The sequence below is a fragment of the Micropterus salmoides genome, unplaced genomic scaffold (genome assembly GCF_014851395.1).
Source record: "Micropterus salmoides isolate LMB-PRFRI ecotype aquatic unplaced genomic scaffold, ASM1485139v1 Ms_hic_scaffold_4, whole genome shotgun sequence".
Classification (NCBI taxonomy): Eukaryota; Metazoa; Chordata; class Actinopteri; order Centrarchiformes; family Centrarchidae; genus Micropterus; species Micropterus salmoides.
In genome coordinates this window covers 22,456,541-22,480,658 of record NW_024043372.1, presented here as the reverse complement: position 1 = coordinate 22,480,658, position 24,118 = coordinate 22,456,541, and the positions used below count along the sequence as shown (strand labels likewise).

Below are 24,118 nucleotides of genomic sequence, written 5' to 3'. Positions count from 1 at the left end.
TCCTACTTTGTCTTTGAGCCTATTATATGAACTTGCCGGTGCTGCTAGTGTTTCATCCAACCAGGTAGTTAATTGCATTCGTTTGGCCTAGCTCTTAATAATTTCTTTTTTGATTGCAAGGGAGAAAACAATCACAGCTCTGTTGTTGGGATCTACTGCTTTACTTGAACCACACAAATGAAATTATATTTCATACTATGCTAAATAATTATTACATTACCAAAGTTAGAAATACATTTAAAGGAAAACAGACCCCCCAGATCATCATTCCTATCTGTTGCGGTAACATTTCAATCAACTATACCATTGCTGAGATCTATGGACATGGTATAACCTTACAACAAAGTCCAATACAGCAAGAAAGATAAAACAAAGACACTCTTTAACCAGATCAGCTAATGGTCATTGCTAATGGGACAACCCTATGTCCCTGTTTCATGTGATCTGATATGTTGGGATGGACTTTGCATGTTGTAGCACTAAAACAGATTATCATACAAGATGGACATGTGTTTCATATACATGGCTCAACTCAAGATTTATTACAAGTAACTTACAAAATTTCACACCTTGTGATTTTTCTAGTATTTCTTCAGGTGTTGGGAAATTATAATTATATGCTGCCAACTTGGTCTGTTGTCTCCTTTGAACTACTGAAACAATATAAAATAACGTGGTACATGGGACTGCAAATTCAATACACATTCATGCTTATATTTATATTGTGTATTTTACTCCATGTTCTGGTGCTGTACTATAAACCTGGCTCCACCATTTTGTTGTTCATTATGTTTTCATGGAAGTTTCATTTTATCGCATTTTCATTATACCGGCGCTGTGTGTTTCCTTTTGCCTTGTTTCAAGGCACTTGCCAGCCACGCTGGTCCATCAAAGCACTGACAAAGGTTGTTTTTGAGCTGTTTTGGAATGCAGAGGTGAAAATTGTCCAAGCACAAAAAGGAGGACAACACTGATGCCAAATGAGCTGTTGTTGATAGAAGTGCTACTTCATAAGGAAAAGACAAAGCAGACTCCAAACTACAGAGAAAAAACACTGTCCATGGATTGCCTGAACATATTTTAGGAGTTTCCTAAGGGTTCCTTCATCAATGTCCATTGGCTTCAAATGACCTTTTCATTTGATGGTTGTTTCTGTAATTGCAAACTACAAACCAATAGAAAATGAAGCCGACTACAGTAATTAGTTATTCTAAGTAATTGTGCTGCTGATATTCGTGAACAAATAGTCTATGGTCATAATCTCTTAATGCAGAAAGAAATCTGACACTGAGGTATGGACATTCCCCTATTAGTGTGGGCACCTCTTGCCTCTGGCTAATTCCTGGATCAAAAGACTCTTAGTGATTAGTGTCCTCCATGCAGAGTTTAATGAGAGCTGTAGTCAGGGGCAGAAAGTTCATGCAGAACGCTCGCTCCTGAGTGTGAATGTGCCCCTGTAGGTCTGCTGCTCTGCCTTCCTGAGAGAATCTAACTGATCCCTTACCATGACATTCACACTGATTATCCTTTCTTAGGAGATTTGGACGGTTATGAAAGGCTGTCACGGGGGGTGGGGGTTGGTATAATTTGTAGTTTTATGAGATTTAAAGTGTTTTACCTTGTGTTGGACAGATGCCAAATATCCCCTTCAACATTACCAGCCATACAAAGACAAATACTGACTTTCTACTGAAAAGGTAAAGTCTCTGTGAATCTTTCCCAGAGGTGGTGTGTGTGTGTGTGTGTGTGTGTGTGTGTGTGTGTGTGTGTGTGTGTGTGTGTGTGTGTGTGTGTGTGTGTGTGTGTGTGTGTGTGTGTGTGTGTGTGTGTGTGTGTGTGTGTCCTGGTCCACTGCTTCCCAAATCTAAGCAGGGACCAGCAGATACTCAGTCCTCTCCTGGTGTTTCAAACAGTCCTGCTAATTAAGCCAGATACAAACAGCATTACTGTATAGGGAAGAAGTAAGGATGCAATGGGATCAGAGGTGTGTATGTTTGTGTGGTATAATGAGCATGCCACATTGATATGATTCAAGCTGTGTCCGTCAATGTCCCTGGGACATGACGGGGTCAGAAGAACCAAGTTTCCAACTCCAGACGAGCTCTGTTTCCAATCAAGTTTGGCTCCCAAATGTGTTCCTGCTCACTCTCCCACGCACGTATACATAAACACCACCTCCTCTTCTTAAGTGTTTACACACTGGCTTGCGTTGACCTGGGGTTTCCACAAGAATCGAGATGATTGAATTAAACTGACCTCGGTTACTTTTCTTTCAAAGAAAACAATCAATTTGAAAGCTCCAGATTTGTTGCATGCTTCGAAAATGCAAATGACAGATGCAGATGTAACTGAGCTCCTCATCCAAGTTGGCCGAAAAAATAAAACCAAAACGAGGGGATTTTTGAAAAGGCGGCAAAAGGTTAGCAAAAAAGTGCATTTTTGGGAATCATTTATACAGCTGCTAATTCAATAGTTACACCACAGTGACAAAGTCCAAAAGTTTTGCTCTGTACACTGTACAAAAATGTCAACATCTGTATGGGACTACATGGGCAGCTAAAGAAAAATCTTAATATGTAACCCAAAAAGTGTTCATACGCAACTATCAGATGCCTCTACAGGTTTATTTCAGTTTAAACTGCATATTACAATGTAACATGAAATGAAGAAAAGATTAAGATAATAAAGAAAAAACAACAACAACATAACTTGGATTCAATATTAAGAGCAGCAGTAGATGGGACAGACTGGATATTAACTGGGACACTGGAAACAAGTAGAAATTATAATAATGTCTGCTTATGTCTACACATAGAAACTAAATCTCTACCATACTAAATAGTTTTTAAAACAGATTCAAATGATTATAGTCATAGCCCTCTTACTACCCTCTAACCTGATCAAATTCTGGGGCCACAGGTCATCATGGATCACAGGACTACAAAATGTTAAAATACTGAACATTTATTCATACCATGACACATTAACAGTGCAACTTTGGAAAATCCCATGAAATACCGAACAGGAATGTGCAAAAAAAAAAATTTCTTGATATGCTTGAAAGTCAGTCAAAAGTGTATTGGTGTTGATTTGGTGGGCGATAGATCTTTCTCGGTCTCCTCCATCTCTCATTACGTTTTACGCCGCCGTTTTCCGAGGGAAGTCGATGAAGCTGCATCATCTCGTCTCAACCTGGATGCTTGCTTTTGGACTGAGGTCCTCTCTGTGTCTCTATGAAAGAACATTTCCAGAGATGATGTTTTAATCTTTTGTGAATGGGGAAGAATAATACAAAAACAAAATTAAGGTTGCATCATTAGCAGACTTTCATGTCCTGAACATTTTGTTGAATTTAAAAATAAATAAATAAATAAAAAATAAAGTAAAAGTATAAGCAAATAGTGCTCAAGGTACCAGGCTAATAAAATGCACTGCGGCGGCATACGCTTATCTGAATAGGTGCAATGTTTCCTTTTTCTGTAGTAAGACACCTTACCTTTTTGTCGCACTGCTGTGCACTAATCATATACATTTACTATACACCAACTGCTTGGCTCCTGCACACAATCTATCAATACCAAAAAAGCTTACAGCAGTAAATTACCTACCGACCGTGATGTTCATTTCTGGAATATAAATCAGCTATAGGCCTATAGGTCTTAAAGCCATAAAGACTATTTCAATCAATCTACAATAGTAATGGTGAAAACGGTGTCCTGGGAAAACTCACTTTTGAGAGGGTGGGGAAAAGCTTACAATTTAATCTCTTCAAAAACATGATTACAACATGTATACTTTAACCATTATTTTGATGCAACAAGTCTACCAAGGCTTCAAAAATAGTCATAATGAATGTGGTAAATGAGAAGGTAAAATGAATGCTTATTTGCTAGCAGTTGCCTCTACATAACCAGTAGTTCATACAGTCAATTAACACCAAAAGCCCCTTTACTTTGACCAACAAATTCAGAGGAGACAATATAAATTCAGCAGACTGCAATCAACTGAGGGGAAATGAAGGGAGCATAGCCTGAATGAATTCATACTTGATTATCATGCTGCTCAAGTGACAGAAAATTATTTTGACTATCTTGTGCAACATTCTGCTCGACACCCCTCCAGCAAATACATTACAGTGGACTAAGTGGTTGCTCACCACAGTATAAATCACTTTGATATAACTCTGTGTGTCCAATTAAAAAGAAAAAGAAATTCAACGTTTCATGCAACACAAAGCTCTTACACACCAGTGTCTATCCATCCAGCAAAGTGACAGACAAAACATATCCATTTTGGGACCTGGGTGACTGAAAAGGAAGATTTCTTACCAGAACAAGTAATACAAACATTAAGTCAACTTAAGCAGGGAAGACAGACACTGTAGGTTTGTCTTAATCCTGTACATTGCGTTAGCTCACAGGTCATGATTTGATTGGTCTTTCTGTGCTGCTAAAATGTACAACTTATACAACTTACTTACTATATTCACAGATCACAGCCCAGTCACTCTGACACAATATGTAAAATACAAAATAATAAGAATATCTCAAACTGCTCTCGACACAAACACTATATTACTAACAGTAGAAGTTGTACATGCATAGCTTTAGTATAAGTAGTATAGCATACACTATACATCTGATTATACTGCAAGTATTTTTTAATGATAAGGTAAACCCTTAATTAAATCTGCCACAGCACGAGACTTTATCCAATTCTGGGAACGGCATTTAGTTTTTCTGTTCACTAAAACAAAATGCCGTTTGAATAAAAATAATAATAGTTAGCCATTTTGAATATTTATCCTGAAAATTGTATGAGGAGTAAATGCAATACACCCTCCTGACACAGTTAATGCAATCTATTTGTAGGTAAATACGTGTTTATACCAGGGCTGGGCATGTTAACGCATTATTATCATGTTACCGCATCAATTAATTAACGCAGACAATTATTTTATCACATGTTAATGCAGTTTTTATTATTATTTTGAAAGTCCATTGTTCACTGGCTCTGAATACACATACAGTCAAACCTTGGGTCACAGGAGGGGCGGGATGTTGATCAACCTGCAAATCACCCACCTAAACAAGCAGTGGGGGAAGGCTTCGGCAGACTACGCTGCTGCGTGTGGAAGAAATAGATATACGTACAAAAGCAAGACAAGCGATCAATAACCATAGCGAAGTGGATAGCTACACACTGCATGCTGATTAGTATTGGGGAAGATGTCGGTCTTAGAAACGTTCCTAAAATCAGAACATAGTCTCTTGGCCCCGCAGGGTCGCTCTTTGCTCCGGTGAACAGAAAGGAAGAGACAAGTAAACGGCAGGCGCTTTATGGAGAGCAATGGCTTCTGTGCGCTACACAGCTTAAGCCTATTTAACTTAAGTTAAAATTATACATTACGTTACCTGATAGGCCTACATTTAGTTTTGTGGGGATGCTCTGCCATGCAAATTCCCTCCTGTTGATGTCCTATTTAGTAAACAGTAATAGATTCTGGAAACTCACAAACAGCAAGGATCAGTGTCTCTTCCAATGATTTGTGCTCCGTGTTGCATACAAAAAGTTCAAGACAATTCAACTTCGGCAGCAGGCAGGCGTGTGTGCGTGAGGCGACTACTTAACCTCACTCTAACAGGGACACTTGCTACTGAACATAGACTGTTATGCTGCTCCCTGATAAAAGAAAACATGTTTCTGCTGATACCTGTTCAGAAAACAAAAAACAAGAAAACAGATTTATATATGTTAACCTGTTGCTCAGAAGGTGCCTGTTATGATTGTGGTTCTGGACTCGAAACAATCGGAATGATTGTGGATGGTAACGAATTTTAACTAACTAGATTAAACACAATGCACTGGCAGTGGCAAATAGCTTTGGTTTTATATTTGATTTGATTACATTAATGTTTTATTGCTACTGCATAAAAGGAATACTGCTGGTAAAAAGCACCTTATTTGTTTTAAGTGTTTGCAAACCACATGTTATTGCACTTTAGTTTACATAGCATTACATTTAAATAAAAAATGTGCAATAGACTACTTTAGTATTCATTATTCAATTTTGCGCATAACTATGCGATTAATCGTGATTACAAATTTTAATCATTGCCCATCACTAGTTTACACCAATTCTCCAGTTGAAGATGATTCCTATTATAGTATTTCTTTTGTCAAGACAACTTTAAAATCTGTACTTCGATTCAGTTGGTAAACAAGAAGTCTGTATTCCGAGGGAAACCTTAATGTTGTCAGAGGGACACATCTGGACTCAGGGCTTAATGACTTTAAATAAGCAGTTTTCCCTTATGGATTACCAACTGCCACATCAATATTTTTGCTACTATGTGAGCCCTGCTGGGCTCCACAGCTCAGCATGCAATGTTAAATTACAGCCCCATTACTGACCACCGCTGACAAACTGGTGAACACTGAGATCCCTCCTATGACAAGTTCAGATAACACGGCTCAGAAACTGAAGGACAGCCCTCAAACCTCAGTGTCTTGCATGTGGAACAAGGGCTGCACGATTAATCTAATCGCAATCGTGATGTCGTCACGTGCGATTACATAACCGCAAAAAGTGTGTGATTTAATAAAATGGAAAAGATGTGTTTGAGCTCTCTTCTCGGTTTGCGCTGAAGTCTGCTAATTATCTCTGCCCACACCGGGCTCTCGCATGTGTCCCTATGATCAGATAACACTTCATACAATGAGAAAAATAACTTATGAGCAGTATACAGTCGTAACCCCCCTCCATGCCCCGCCGCGCTGCTAATCATTCAAAACTCAGACTCGCCAGAGACAGAGAGACGTCGGCAGCAGCTGAAGCAGTAAGACAGAAGAAAACTGTGAGAAGATAAGGAAGGTTTGGCTCGCTGGACATTTAACGTTGGCTGTATCGGTGCCTGTTGCTGTTCAACATGTTCAACTTTTCACAGAGCCGACGTGTACTTGTCAGTCACTTTTCGTCAACTGACCAATCACAGCCTGGATGGGACGGGACATTAAAAAAAGTTTGACGTGCTACAGTAAATTATTAAATGTTGAACAACATGATTGACAAGTTAGTACTGAGCATTAACAAATTAGAGACCGATGTAGAGCCATTTGCTTGCACAAGGATTTAATGAATAAAAACAACCCACAGAGATGAAACAGCTGTAACTGGATTTAATATTCAACTAGTGGTAAAATAGTATACTATTAAATGAAATTATAATGAATGTAGCATGTAATATATTATTGTTATACTAGCAGTTTACAATTCACTTAACTTTATACTCTTCATATAATACACTCACATACAGTTCCTCCTTGAGGTTGTGGATAGAGGTTGTAGGCTACATTGAGCCGATGCCAGTGTGCCAATTTTTGCTGCTTCTAGCCGCCTCCTCCGTAGAGCAACACACTCCCTTGTTCTGTTTTACAAGTTATTGTTATAAATATTGTTTAACTTTGTTCAAGTTGAGAAATACACATTTCAAAGTCCGTATTTTGTGTATGTTCCTTGATAATTAAGCAAGTAGACTCATAGTGCCATTTGTTCCATTATAATCACATCGCAAATCGCAATATTGTCCACAATAATGGCAATATGACTTTTTCGCAAAATCGTGCAGCTCTACATAAAGTGTTCTCTTCAGCACATTATACAGATGTACATCACACTCAAGCCAGTGACAAGGTCCAGTGCTTCTTGATTGTGACTGGATGGACTTGAAAAACAAAATTCCATTGGAAATTGGTTCACAAGTCCACATGCAGGCAGCAGAAGAATGGAGACTATAACAGAGTATAGTGAGTTACTGGTAAGCAGGCAGTTTGCCTCTGGGGTGGATCAGGACTAAAACAATCAACAGTTAACTTGTCATCATTGCCAGAGTCTGAAAAGGCCTGGAGGATGGAGATAAAGCCTTGCCTGATAGAAATAAAAGTTCCTTTCACACGTTTACAAGTACAGACTTGGCTTCCACCCATTGAGTTGATGAGGCACTCCAAGGCCTAACACTGCTGGTGTACTATGACTATATACAGATAAATGTGCTGTGTGGAATGATGACGTTAAGAATGAACACTGGCAGGTTTGGACTTTGCCTCAAGGTCATTCAGAAAGAGATGGCGTCTGGATTCTCCACAAGAAACACAAGGTTAAATCACAGTCAGATGTATGTGCTCCTGTTGTTTTGTCAGTAGTGCGACAGCAAAGCTTTCCATACGTGAAATGTCCTTGAAACAGACTTACCTGTGTTTGGGTAACAAAATAGGAAGGTAGGATGATAAAACTGTCTTTAAACTGTATTGTGCCACAGATAAATGTAATATTTTAGGCAGTATCATTTGACAATTAAAAAAACATTAATAAGTCAGGGTTTTTCCTGGCTCAGAATGGGCCTTTGGGGGGTGACTTTGTGCGACAATAAGCATGGCCGGTACGCGTACAGTAAAGGCGATGAGTTACCTTATGACAAAATAGATGCATTTTCTTGTCATTTCTGACCATTTGATAAACAAAATATATCTACAACCAGGAGGAAAAAAGGAATAAAAGTATAATGTTAGTATAATAATATATTTACAGGTTACACTTGATTTGGATAATTTGCTTACAGATAGTTCATTAGTTGAGATTAAGCGGTTTCACTAATAAAACCTTTCTCTAATATTAGCCTACACCACTGTGGTTAAGGTTTGATTAGTGCTAATGTTTGTGTATTCATTATAATTTCAGATCATAGTAGGCTATAGTCTACTATAGCTTATCATTAGTAGCCTAATATTAATTCCAGTTGGAAAAAACAGCAGTTTAATTTTTGTGGGTTGTTTTCAGTCATTCAATTATTGTGCAAGACAAATACTCTACTTGGTGGTTAGTCTCTCATTTGTTTATGTAAAGTAGCCTAGTAACTCATCAATAATAATAACCGTGCATACAGAACAACAAGTTCCACATTTCTAAAGTTTGCTGTAGTGCCTCAACCATTTTTTAATGTCCCGCCTCCTCCAGGCTGTGATTGGTTGACTTTGACGAGCTTGAGGCACACGGCTGCATGAAAGGCTCCCGATCTCCCTGCGGAGGTCAGCAGGCAGGCGAGAACGGGAACAGGTGAGCCTCACGTAATACCCAGATATACCTGATTTAGAGAGGGCAGGGGAGAGGACCGGTGCCGGTACGCCAAAGAGTAAAATGTAAAAGTGGTAGTACCGGTGACTACCAGCACATTTCAAGCACAAAAGGCTTTTATATTGTGAGAAATAACAGGAAGTCATCTCTCCCAGTAGTGCAAGCTCACCTTTGTATGGGAGCGTTCAGGCGCAGTCAAACCAACGCAGCCACTGGTTTATTAATTCATCGCCAGCTGCATGTGTAAAAGACAAAAACAACGCTGTGGATGACAGGAGGTGACTACTGGAAGTCAAGACGTTGTATTTAAGTTCATGTTCTGCTTGCTCAACAGTTGTTTGATAAATGGCTATTAATACACATTAGGAGAATATCTGAAACGCTTTTTTTTTTTTCTTTTCAATTCTCATCATTTTGGCGCTGGTCATTTTCCTTTGGCGCTCGCTAAAACCTCTTTGGGGGGCGCCAAAAGTGCACGTGTGTGAAAATATTCTTCTTTCAACAAAATTTTACATATCTGTCAGAAGTGAGCAAAATGTGAACCAGGAAAGGACATGGTGTAGTGTTACGAATTACGATCAGTTGTCTCGAATCCTACCCTATTCGTCCCGAAAATGAGACTAAATCTGAGTTTTGATTAGTTATAGCTTCATAAAACATGAAATACTGATCATTGTGAAACATTATTTTGGTGTTGCCCACAGGTGGGCACCGTTCTGGCTCTCCATTGGCTAAAGCGAGGACTGCAGGGTATCGTGGACATATAACCGAGTTGTTATAGCCACAAGGTAACACGTCTGCGTGCTCTTTTTCCCTTTTTGTTTTCTAGAAGATAGTGGAAGTTGCAGTTGCAAGGACGGGAGCGACAGGTGTCACTACCAGCCATGGTGAAGGAGAGATCTGACACATGCTACGCAGACAGATGTCATGGTAGCGCACCGATGAATAAAATGAAATAAATTGTATTTAACGGATCATGATTTACATACTGTTTCATACAACACAATCAGTGTGGTTCTTCTGAATGACAGACAGCTGACTATGTGAACAAAAATTATTTTAGCGTTGCATTTTGACTTTCATGCGTTTCACTGTTTGTTAAAACTGGATGTCATGGACTGGAGGACACGCCCACTGCCAACTCCCCTGTCCGGAATTTCAACTATTCACATCTGGTCATCCTTATATGGTGTCATCTGAACTGGTTATAAAAGCTAAAATGCAATTATAATTTACTTACTTAGTAGTGTGTTATCTGTACTTAACATTTATAATAATGTACTTTAGTTTGTTATTTGTACTTGTCCGACTAAGAGTTAGTTTAGCAGCACATGGCTACACCAGCAGCAAATTAAGAGAGGGGGAGAAGATGCAATGCAATGCAGGCTAAGCAGCGCCACCTTCTGTAGATAAAAAGGTATGATTCTTTGTCTAGTGCGCAGTTTGCATGTAAATGCAGCTGTTAGTCCTGTGTGGCTGTATTGCATTGTCAAAATCCTTTGACTGACATGACAGCATTAATAGCAAAGTTTCAAAATGATCGAGGCAAATAAAACAGAGCACAGAAAATACAGTATATATTAAGTCTCAGTACTGAGTCCACTTGTCACATCTGTAATTGCTTCAAAATACAACCACCACTACCTCTTGACAATTACATTTATCACTGACATAACTCAGTTTCTGACTTTAATTGGATAAAATCATCTTTCCGGGGACGTTGCGTTGTCTACAAAATCACCTGGTGCTCAGGGACACCAAGAACAAACCTGTCCACTATTTCCCAACAATCTGTACACAAGAGTAACTTGATGAGCAGTGCTATTTCGCTGTCTCTGATAAGTGAAGGTCCCAAACATGCTCAAGGAAAAGCATTACAATACATGGTCACAGAGGACGCTAAGGACATGCTGTCCAATGTTAAGCCGTGAGTGATAAGCATCTATCTAGCACTACCTATACCATCTATCTATGAAAGCACAGCAGGCTTAGCTGCTCTGCTTCTTTTACTATGGCCATAGAGAGACACTAACCATTTGTGCTAGAGCTACTTCTCTGCTGTAAACACCTACATATGATCCTTGGACTGCTGGATAGGCTGAGTATTTGTCAGTGGACTCTTCATGTACATTAGTGGATGACTAAAATTTAAAAATAGGCCCTAGAAATGTAATTCAGAAATCCACAGACCCACCAACCATCACATTTACATAATATAAACACGTGCATTTTTATGCTGATGATTATTTTATGTGCCACGGGCTCTTAATGTGGCCGTTACAAATCCACAGTCCGCTCATGATTATTTTTTAGATCTCTTATCAAACAAACTTGCATGTCAAAATTGTATTTTTGTATAGATAGATATAGATGCTTCTCTTATGCAAGTCAACAAATATGTCTGGTGATTGTGTGTATGCATGACTCACACTCCACCATAAAGACTCTTGACTGTGCATCACACCGCACTGCTCTTTATCACAGGTCATAAATTCCTCACTCACCATTGCATCTTATGTGATAAGTTAGGATGGTCCTCTTTAACCCTACCTCTGCTCTCGGTCTCATAAATACAGCACTCATCAATGTCAGATCACAGGATGTTTTAACATTACCACATGTTCAAACCGCACTTGGAACTGGTATAAAATACAGTCCCCCTCACAAATGGAATGAGCCACAAAAATTTTTTGAAATTCTCTCATTTCACTTGATGATTTTAAAAGACTATACTCAAGTATTTACAACTCCACTTGTTGCTTTTCTTCATGTTTGCAAAATTTCTGTCTGTCCATACATATATGTTTATTCTACATAGGTATTACTTAAACAAGAGATCATGATCTCAATGAGGCTACCAGTTTAAATAATGGATTTTATTTTTCTTTTTAAAAGATGCAAATCTGTAGTAACTATTTGACCACACACACAGAGTATATGTGTATGTCGACGGCCTATTTAACCATACATTCAAAAATGCGAGTTCCACCCAGTAGGCTTTAACCATGTGCCAGCTATTGTCTGTTAGCTAGTTGCATAGTGCTGGCTGCGACAAACTTGGTTGCTAAAAAGGCACCACTTTAAGGTAAGTTTAAATCCTCAGTTTTGTGGTACAAGACTCACTTGATACTCCTTAAAATACATATTCATCAATTTGAAGGAGCTAAATATTTTGATAAAATTACTCCATCCATCCATCCATCCACAGTCAACCGCTTATCCTGCATACAGAGTCGCGGGTTGATAAATTAATAAATTTTTTAAATTACTCTAATATAATTTATGTTTTAGTATAATAGTAAAATAATTGGGTTTTCAATAGCAAAGCTTTTTTTGCACTTTAAGAAAAAATATTTTACTTACCAAATGGAAAATATACCCGTACTGACAGAGCCTGTTTTCAATAATATGCTTTGTGCTCGAGAAAGTTATGATGTTCCTTCACAAGCACACAGTTTTATAATTAAATTGGAGCAATTCTTACTTGGACCTGATCACATATTATGGTCTTTTGTTTTCTTTGTTTTTCTCAGGTATAAGGCTTGGGCTTTAAGAGGCAACAAGTGGCACAAAGGCTCTTCTAAGGCCCCATCCACACTACTGCCTACACTGAGACCTTTTGCTACGTTTGCACCTTCCATCCAGACTACGTCAGCAAAAACTAAGACCTAAAACAGAGAACTTTGGAAATGATGACGCAGCTGCTCACGCTCGGCTCTCTGATTGGGTCTTACAAGACATGCAAGCAGAAACACTATGCTACATGCCGGGTTTTTGACATGGTATTTTTATTAAAATATTCTGTACGGTGCAAATAACACTTATGTGCCTACACTTGTACTGTGCATGTCGCCGTTTACTTTGTGCCGACTTGGTGCGTGCAAAAAAAAACAAACAAAACTGGTCTGTTTCTTCATCTGTATTTATTTATTTTTTCGCCTTCTGTAACTACAGAATAGACCGTCTGCTTCATGTTTACATCTGCACGCGCATGCCCAGTGTACCTGAACTAGCTGTGCGTTTCCAGTCGTTTTAATGTAGACGGAGATCAACTCCAAAACACAGCTAAAACACTGGTGTGGACGGAGAATGTATTCGTTTTAATTCTCGGTTTGTAAACTAAAACGGAGTAGTGTGGATGGGTGGTAGGGTTGTATGGTAGTGTATTTGGCATGCCTAGTATGCATAGCATTCATCAGCTTGCCCATAGTGTGTTGACATTTTGACATTATTAAGTAAGTAAACTTTACTTGTTATTGAAAATATACTGTAAAGACACTAAAAATTCAGATTCGCAGATTCACTTACTTGAAGTTTCTGGCAGGCTCTGGACCAAAGATGTCTGAAATAGAACTGTGATGGGAGAGGAAGAAAGGGGGAACATGTCATTTAGAAAGTTTAACAGGTACAGGGTTTTTGCTGTTTCAATAAACAAAGTAGGGATGCACCGAAATGAAAATTCTTGGCCAAAGCCGAAACTGGAATATAATGAAAAAATTTCCCGAACACCAAACAAGTTGATTGACATTTTTTCCATTCATTTTGCTTTTTTTTTTTTTTTAAACCACTGCATAAATTAAATAGTCAAAATGTGCTTTTTACTCAGTGTTTCCCACAGGATTTGAAGAAACTATGGTGGGTGGGTCTGAGGTCCATAAGGGTCCGGTAAAGTAAATTACATGTGTCCATTTACTTCTAATGGACACATGTAATATTTTTTATACTTTCTGTGAATATAATCCAATTAATCTTATTTCCAAACTGGATAGACACCTTATTTTGAAAATAAGGATGTTGTCACATGTGTATCCTCGCGGTAAATTCATCAAGTCCAACCCAATATGATAAATAATTGTTGTGTGTGGTTCTCGTATCGCACAACATGACAACTTAATAGCCTCTCTTCAGGTAGGACTCTCATACCGCAACACTTGACTTTTAAAAAGAGAAAATGATGGTCCGTTTCAGTTACCATAAAGGCTTGAAATGTGTGCACTCCAAATTTAGGTGCAACTAGCTTAATCGCCTTCTCAGAAACAAGTGACAGAAACACTCAAAGCGTGTCAGACCGTTTGTTGCCTTTTCTGAGAACTCAGCCACAGATGGAGTGGATGTGCTGGGAAACAATTCAGCAGAACAGTGTCTGCAAACACCGATTTTTGCGTCTTTCTCTGACACTTTAGAATGCTTCCACACTGCCGACATGTCAATGTAATTGTTCAGTAAAATTTATTCTGTCTTTTGATGCATTAGGCCGAACATCGAAAGTTTTTTTTTTTTGCTATTTTTGGCCGATTAATTTCAGTGGCCGAACATTCTGTGCATCCCTAAAACAAACCAATAATCTTAGTGCATTGGTTTGAACCTGTATACATTTCCTGAGTTTGTAAAGAAACTGAACAATACCAATTTTTTTTAGACTCATGAGCAGATGGTTTTCTGTATCACAGACCCTAAAAATAAAAAAGGCTTCCATAATGCAGTTAACAAAATGACTATTCTGTTGTTACTTGAACTTGACAAGGGGGTTGTGCAGTTGTTGTTTTAATTCCCCTCCCAAACAGCTCATCTAGACTGTTCAGGTTGTTAAAACTCCTGTCACAAACATATAGTTTATGGCTAAATTACAACTTAATCTCATTATACAACCCTGTCTTGTAAAACAATACATGAATCTACCTTGTACCTTGTCCTGCTGCAGAGAAACCTTGCAACCACGTGTTTGTTTTTGTTATTTTGAAGTCGTTTGATTCACTGACTTTGATTTTATTTGCATTTGAAAGAGCTGGTGTGATTGGTGTGATATTAAACAACAGACAGAAAAAGATTTGTATAAAAAAATATTATTCCCATCAAGTGTCTGATGGCTTAAAAAAAACATAAAGAAAACCGTCACAAGTGATTAGTTGCACCCACTCAGTTTAGTAAACCCAGTATGCACATTAAGAGCACAACGTGACTGGTAGACTTAAAAATTATAAACAATATCTTCCATCACAATACATTTCTTAATTTCAAACAGTCTAAAACAAAAATATGTCAGTCTAATTAGGGGTGTAAAATGAAAATAAAATGCATAAATAATAGTTTCTGTATTTCTGAGTGACTGATGAAATGAAAGTAATGAGTAAGTATATTAATTGGAATGACTGAAATACACACGAAAAACCCTCACTTAAAATCCAGCCAATAAAACATGCTGCACCAACATACACTATAATACACAGTTACATTCAGATTACCATACAAATTAAACATACAAATTGTAAAAAATGTTTGCAATACACTCCTTACAGTCCTAAAGATACCCCTGCCTGGTATTTGCGCTTAAATGAAATGCAATGCAGTGATCGTGACAGGCCTGACGAATAATTGGTCACAAAGAAGATGAAAAATTAAGGTTTTTCTTGACAAATAAACAGAGATGCAAAATGGTGTGTGGTCAGAAGCATAATCTATTATGACTTCTGACCCACCATCTATCAAACAAAATCCAATAAAGTGTTCAGTATGCAGGTTAATCCAAACAGGACATGACCCTGTGCCACCACAGAGTTAGTTCTCATGAATCCCCAAACAGAGAAGGTTTCAAGCAGAGGGCCTATTATTTCAAGTTACACATCCAGCTATTTAGCATCAGTAAAGTAAACATTAACAGGGATAGATTCGATGTTGCGCAATACTATACAATACAACGATGTAACTAACATGAGCAGACAGAATTATTAGCATTTACTCTCAGACTTGCCGTTTTCCCAGAAATTACATGTGTCAACTGCCAGAAAACACAGATGAACCTGTGACATGAAGTAACCTTAACAATGATGTCCTAAATAAATTAAACAAAATCAAATGTCTGCTGTAACTGCTGGAGAAGAGGTTTCCCCTTAAGTGTTGATGTAGTATGTGAACACATTGTTTTCGGTCTTACACACCTTTAGCAAACACTGGGTTTTCCCTTTGGAATTGCCATATAGGCCACTTCTACAGGCTGTGTTTTTCTGATTCATTGCTGCACATGAGAACCAGCTGGCAAAAAAAACCAAAACGATATCAGCAGTGTATTTCTGCAAATGTTGACTGGAAGAAATTAAGTATGCTGAATCTGTTCACAAAACAACAAGGTCTGGTTTCCTTGTAGGACAACATAATATCAAAATTTATCAGTGAGGCTCAGCAGCTAGCGCAGGAGCACAACCACTTTCAAACTGAAAACTTCGGTGTTTTTTTAGCGCCCCTCTGCTATAAACTAAAACTTAACTTTAAGTGGTCCTTATCTGATTGTTGATACTTCCTAAATATATACTGTATCATATAGTGGGTGTTTGGCCTGATCATTGTATGCAGCTCTTCATAGCTGGCCTTGGAGCTTGAACACATAGTTTGGGCCAGATTTACTAAAGGTTTTGGTGAGTAAAAACGTGTGCAAACTTGATATCACCAGCAAAATAACTCGTAAACTGATCTACTAACGGTGTGCATGCAGAATGAAAGAAAACGTAGAGAAATTAACAATAGGCTATTAGATAATATTATTCTAATTGTTTGAATTGGGTTTTTTTTGTATTTTCCTTTAGCTTTGGCAATACTGTTATATTAGCATTCACGGCAATAAAATAAAAATTTCGTTTCAACCCGACTTCTTTTCTCTGTGAGATGGAAGAATTGAGAAAGTTGCGTAGGGCCGCGGAGAGCCCGCTGCAGCAGTGCATGGATCACGCGTAAAATTCATCCAGCCAGAGGGAACGATCACCAACTGTTCACAGTGCGCCGCTCGTAATAGCGACACAACCCATTGTAGGTATCAGAGAGGGAATGGGGCGTTGGGGTCGCTGATTGTTCCTCTGGCCGGATGAAGCACGATCTGCTGGCATTTCCTCGCGTCTGGGTCATTCCAGCATACTGTAGCTGTTTCATACATATGATTTCCACATACTCAGGACGCACTGAATGAAACAAACCACGGTTTTTACGCAGTGGCTGCTTTCCCTCCTGACTCTCCATGGCGGAAACCATTAAAATACTCATTTAAATACAATTATAATAATAATCTCACGTGCAATATTTTAGAATGCACACGCAATTTAGTACTCTTAATTTGGGATGTTAGTAAATCAGGCCCTTTGTGTCCACAAGCAGTCACAAGTAGTCATCATTAGGGATGCACCGATCCGATATCGGCCCAACACCGACTCAAATAACTGGATCGCAAAGTTTTAGTCAAGCATCATGTTGCTGTAAACATAAAAGAATGATTCCCAGTCTCTTCCTCAAAGTAAGGAATACAGCTTATTCATTTTACACTAGTATCGGATCGGTACTTGCACAATGATGCATCTGCCAATCCCCAAAGCCCCGGTATTGGTATCAGGACTGGAAAAAGTGGGGCCGGTGATTCTCTTGTCATCATTAGAGAGAAGCTTTTCATTTCTAACCTGCATTTGTTGTTCTAACATCCAGCAGCCATGAATTACATGAATTACACAATGAAGACAATTTCATCGCCAGTTTCAGTGTGGTGAGGGAAACTACCTTCCAAATGAACTGCTGATGCTGGAGGAAATGGGCATGCAAGCTATGTTGCAACAGCTTCATTTCCCTTGACCAGCTGAAAGCTTAGATAAGGACAAGGAAGGTAAGTCTATCATTCCACATCAATGCTGCAGGGCTTCATTCTACTTGTTTATCTATTTCCAATTTTTTGATAATGTGTCAAACAAACAAGGCAGAAACATGTGAAAGGATTTGGATTAGTAGTTAGTTGGATTAGAAGTAAGCGCCTCTGTTCTGGCTAACTTTGAAAAGGAAGGGTTGTCCGATTCCTGCAGCACTATGTTGACAGCACAGACAGGAGGCTATCAATATCAGTTTTAATGGTGTGGCGAAGGAGCTTGTCTGTCCCAGATGTAGAGTTTGTCTGGTAGGCTGTAGACACCTCTGACTAAACAACCCTTACTTTTATGTACAAAAGGATCGGCTGATAATTTGAGTGTCACTGTATTGTTCCTCTAGCTGGTTCTGCAGATTCAGTGTTCTGCTGTGTTTCTGTATTTACCATAAAAGAATGTTACATTTTGATAGTTTGTGGTTAATTTATTCTCATTTTGTAGAACTGTTTTGTACTTTTGCCAAAAGTCTATATCATAAGTAAATGTTACTTTTCTCCAATGTCTGAATGCAATCAACTTTTTGGGAATTACCACAGTAATTGACATTACTGTGAAGTAGTTCATAGGAAATCCTAATTCAATATTAAATGAATTATTACAATGCTGTCCTATGAATGCAATACAAGAGGCATGAAAAATCTTAAATCTTGACAATTAATTGAAAAGTAAATCGAAACCGAAATTCAGAGCCTCTAACTGACGTAATTTCCCCATGTCGGTTATTTAATCCTTGTAATATTTTGTTCTAGGGCTGGACAATTTCACCTCAAGTCAAAATCATGATTAATTGAACATTTCACCTCGATTATGATTATTGAACGATTATTTTGTTTTTGAATGTTTTTTTTGCCCTGTAAATATGTTAATCTATTAAAGCTGGAGTTTTTATTCACAGATTTCACAAATCCATTATCTAAATGTTAATTGATATGGTAATGTTGACTGCACATTACAGAGTACATAAACACACACACACAATATTACCAGGATTAAATAACCGACATGGGGAAATTATGTCGGTTAGAGGCTCTGAATTTTGGTTTGGATTACTTTCAAATTAATTGTCCAGCCCTAGTGCGTTCATGTACTTCCCCCATGAAACACACCATGTGGAGTCATGTGACTCCGCCCCGTCTGAAGCACAGGGAGATGTTAGCTAGCGCTAACCGAATTCACTTTCCAACAGTTGTGGAAACAAGACAGACTCTCTCATTCGCTCGTCCACTCACTCGCTACGGATTGCACTGCAGTTAAAAGACCCAACTCTGCTGCTCTTATAACAGCACCTGTCCTTTGATGAAGGAGGAGAGGAAGCTAGCAAAGCGTGATTTACCATGCTCAAACAGTGGGTTGGCGAAAATAATTTGTTCCACATTGATATTAAATAACTGAGTTAAAGTTTAGTAGCAGCACTGCTCATAATTCAGCAGCGACGATGCGCCGAATATATGGGATCCATGTCTATGGAATGTGCATGTAAACATTACCTTATTTATTATATTACCTTTATGTTGCACGAAAAGGACCAAGCCTTGACAACAAGCTTCGAAGTAGTCGCCTACTCTAAGTGAATCAGGATGTTTTCCTTTATTTAGGGCTCACCTGCTGATGGACACGTCACTATCAGAGGGGCTGGGTGACATTTCGATCCCTTCCGCAGATGGCTCATCATCAGTTTCTCTGTCTTCTAACTTCATCGCAAAGCAACTTTTTGATTCTTCAACTTCATCTGAAGGAGACAAAAATTTATATCATCTTGTCAGACATCAAGGGGGAATCAAGCAGTGACCAAACAAAAGGATAAAACTGCATTTAAAGAATGCCCCCTAGTCCACTTTGGACACCAGATTTTCACACCTTCTCACTGGTGCCAGCAGATTTAAGGTCCTGCTGGTGCGGTCACATATATCAAGCCTCTAACACAGTGCCATGCAATGTTTGTGAATGCGTTTTAATGAATGAAGCTATAAAGCACCGTAAAGCTGAGTGGAGCTGCAGATTTAGGTTCATCACTACCAGCGACCCCTTTCACTATGACATGTGATTGTTTTCACTTTGTTATTTGTAAATGCGCTGTATTTGTATAGTGCACTTCCACGCATTCACACACATTCATACACTGAGCATGAGTGCTCAAACAGAAACTAACATTCAGGGTTCTGTATCTTGCCCAAGGACAGTTCGACATACAGCCTGGAGTAGCCTGGGATTAAACCGCCGATCTTCCAATTAACGGTCAATCCGCTCTACTTCCACAGCCGCCCCAATTTGATACATCTTTAATAGAATATATTGATTACAGCAGTTTTAAGTTTTACCAAATTGTTTTTGATGAATTAGAGAAAATTAGGTTAGGTTCCTTTGTGGTTACATTGTTTTCCAGCTGACTTTCCTTCTTTGCACTTTGTCTTTAACATTCTGTAAATTGTTCTCTGCAAAGACATGAAAATACACCAACATTAATTACAGTTATTGATGTATCTTTATCCACTCTTCCCAGATGTGTACAGCAATGCAGTGTACAGTCGCATTGTGGCAACGACGGAATAAATTGCAGTTAATTTTTTAAACTCTCCCCCACACACACAACCAGCGGGGAATCGCAACAACCTTGTCAAGCTGCATTGCACAGCTTATTTAACATATTGTTAAAAACACAAATGTGTGATAGTTTCACTACAGAAAATACATTACATTTATTCATTTAGCCGACGCTTTTATCCAAAGCGACTTACAATTGCTATACGTGTCAGAGGTCGCATGCCTCTGGAGCAACTAGGGGTTAAATGTCTTGCTCAGGAACACAATGGTGGATGGGTCACAGTGGGGAATGGGGTCTTATCCATTGCAACATCACCACCCCATGAAATAGGAAAATAGGAGAACTGGTGACAGCAGTTACCATGGGGTTCAGGTGACTTATGCTGAAGGGTTCCAGAGAGCTTAAAAGTCCCCTGTGGCTGGAGTACATCTTTATTCCTTGATAAAGGTAATAGTAATGCAGTACCTGCAAAGTGTGTTTTTTGTGTATCCTCTCCTTCCACAATGACTTTCTGTTTGATACAAGTCTGTCGGGTGGTCTCTAGGCGACCCCGAACCTGGGCAATCAGGCGGGAAAAGTCGCTGCTGTGCTGCTTCCCTGCAGGCAAAACAGCATATCTGGTGAATAGGTAAAGGAGGCACTGGTTTCTGCAGTATTATGCAGCAGTATCTGAGGTATGCACTACTTGTCAATGAGTTTAATGCGGAATTAAATTAGCTTAATGCAACACTACATCTTATCGTTGTACAAGTTACACAGTTACTAATAATGTTACCGGATGCATGTAGTGGGTGGAAAACAAAATAGGCTACTTTTCAATATGTTGTTTGGGAAAACATGTATTAATATTTATAATGAATGCACACAAATTTTTCTTTGTGCGACAATATCTGTGACAGATCCGGCCAATCAGATTACTATATTGATTTGGAAATTGGAAAAAGATTTGGGAAAACACAAGGTTTTATTCATCACCATAGAGGCAACTCCAATATGAGATCATGTGGCAAAAATCAAACATTTTACTACTACAGTGGAGACCAAACAGTCATTGAAAAGACATTACAGCCGACTATGAACAGAAGCGGGCAATAGAAGAACGTGTTTTGGCAGTGATCCAGAAATAAAGAAGGTTTTAATTACTGTCCAGAGAAAAAGCCAGAGCATATGCAAATCTGAAGTTCACATTAACAAAAAAGAGAGAATGGAGACAGAACTGAGAAAAACAGAACAAAAATGTTTTATGCTCAAACACTGCATTAGTGTGACACAATGGACAGAGCACTACAAAAGACATCGGTGACCCACAGGATTCCCAGAAAAATGTCAGACTCTAGTCATTTGAGTAATGAGAGGAAACCTTGTTAAGAGGTGAGGTGAGAGCAAGTGACAGCTGCTGACTGTGATAGGCTACGACACTTAGCACACATTACAGAGAGACAGATTTTTCTGGGAAAAACAGATTATATTTAAAAGAAGCCTGTTTCACTTCATAATTTACCACTCTAATATGGTGGTCAAAACTTCATGGGCACACAAAGTGGTAAAGGGTCCAGAATGTAGTTCTGCAAAGCAAATGATACCTGCCAACAGTTTGGGTATAACTACAGTCACCTTTGTTATAACTACTAAAAAGGTTATTTCGATGTGTAGGTTAAACTGAGTTAACGTTCCAACTGTGATAAACTATAACAGGGGCATTGAGGGTGTTTCTCCAGTCACAATGTAATTTATTTTCAATGACCACAACTGGGAAGCAAACATACAGATCAAATTTCTCAGGGTTTGGTTTCACGAAGCAGAATTTCCATGTTTTTCCTTGTAGCTTTTCTGGGTTACAAGAATGTTTTCTGAATAACCAGCTACTGATTGACTTAACATTAAAAGAACTGAAAGAAGAAAGGTGTGCTGCTTTCTGTCTGCTCATTCACAATTCCCCATGCTGGCAGAGTGAGTCATCCACATCCTCCTCTGATAAATCAAGAGGTTATCATCGCAGAGCAGCTATTTATAGAACCCACCCCCCATGAGTCACATCCATTTTTCAACCACTTTCGAAGTTAGCTCTCCAGAGTTATTTCCAACAAGATTTTCATCTCGTTCAACCATGACAACATGACTTTGGATAATGTTCTCTAATGCTGCTGTTCTTGCACAGACCAGTTTTCAAGATTTCTGTGCATCCGTATGCATCTGAGTGAGTTCACAGCGAATGTAAAAACAAGACACTGAAATAGCCAAGTCACAGTAAAAACGGTATTTTCGGAATAATTTACACTGACACAAAAAACAAGTCACCTCATTAGTTTTACATTTTCATTCCGCCCCTTGCTGCTAAATGATCACTGAAGAGATCGCAATTCTGCTTGTTTCTGTTGCTGGTAATGTGTTTTGGAAGGAATGAGGCTGGCTCCAAATGGAGGTCTCCTAGACTGAGTAAAGTAAGATTGAGTTTATGTCTGGGTGACACAGTGAATATGCAAAATCGTAATGATTTTGTTGGAGACACAAAAGTATGCAATATTGTGAATACTGCCTTTTCAGTTTCCAGAAGAACGGTCTTTACTTCTCCGCTGCATTACCATGTAACAATTACTCAATTTTGACAAAAATAATGCCATGCAGTTTCTATGATGGATTACCTCTCAAGCAGGATCCACACATTGGATTTTCCTACTGAAGTAGCTGCAACAACAAACAAACACACTGATTGGTCCAAAAGCCTATGGTCTGGCTTTGGGAAACTGTCATCACAGGCTGTTTTTAAGATGCCCAAAGTGTATTTAATCTTTAAGCATTTTATGAGAAACCTACTTCTGAGATCATCCTCCCAAAACCTTTGTAGCCCAAGCCTGTCTCCTGCACTGTTCTGTATAATTGAGAAGGAGTTTCTAAATAATGCCCAGTTGATTATTTAAGGTATTCTAACTAAAAATTCAAAACAATGAACAGGATTTCAAAGCAGTGGTGGGTCGTCACACCTGAAATAAAGACAGCCTCTGCTAACGTCAGAAGAATTCTCTTTAATGTAAAAAAACAAACAAAAAATTGCCCAAAACAATAAAAGAGGGAAGAGAATGTGCTGCATTCCCCGCTTACACTGACTAGCCTCTTCTTTGGTGGTGGCGGCGGACCCAAAATGATTCATAGCTGCACGCTCACGCCAACAGGCACACTCGATAGATGAGCCATCCTAACTCTTACAAGAGTCGTAATGAGTACCACTCCAGTAGAAAGAAAAATCACCCCAAAGTGTTTTCCAATATTCATTTTTAAGTGCTATGAAATATATGGTGACAGTAAAAAAGGAGAAAGCAACATTTGAAAGCATTTCAGTGAACACAAAATTGGTCACTTCAACTACACTTCAAAAGCAAATTCATATTTTGGAAAGAAGTGGTCCATCCTTCTGAGATGACAACATTTTGCATTCCTTTTTGTCTGATGTGTTTTCATGCAGCTCTACACTTAGGTCTTTTATTAAACAAGATAGCATTCATACATTTTTGTAACTGAACCACAGTCTTGGAGACAGTTTGGTAATTTGGCTACCATAGCATCATAGCTTTTGTTGTCTTTGAGGTAAATGTATATCTACGATATTGAAACTTTTTTAACCAAACAAAATGATTATCATAAAATGTATCTTTTCTTCCAAAAACAACCTTCGGGACTGAAACTAAATGTACCTTTTATTCCCCGACTGGCACCTAGTGTTGTTTTTGTACACAAGGCAAAGGAATTGTGACATTATATTGCACTTTGTGTATTATATCT

General features: G+C 38.6%; 1 protein-coding gene across 3 annotated transcripts in view; it reads right to left on the bottom strand.

Annotated features, from left to right (window-relative positions):
- Positions 1–2,605: 2,605 nt before the first annotated feature.
- Positions 2,606–24,118, bottom strand: part of rad18 (RAD18 E3 ubiquitin protein ligase) — a 36,647-nt gene continuing 15,134 nt past the window's right edge. The window contains exons 10-14 of one of the 3 annotated variants that reach the window (XR_005441464.1): positions 20,807–20,938; positions 19,402–19,528; positions 13,439–13,483; positions 9,300–9,365; positions 2,606–3,231 (exon numbers count right to left, since the gene is read on the bottom strand). Coding sequence is in view for 2 of the 3 variants with exons in the window: in XM_038696934.1 (XP_038552862.1) it covers positions 3,132–3,231; positions 13,439–13,483; positions 19,402–19,528; positions 20,807–20,938 (404 nt within the window). In the remaining variant the exon portion in view is untranslated. The remainder of the gene's footprint in view (positions 3,232–9,299; positions 9,366–13,438; positions 13,484–19,401; positions 19,529–20,806; positions 20,939–24,118) is intronic. The other 2 variants (XM_038696934.1, XM_038696935.1) reach the window with 2 other exon arrangements.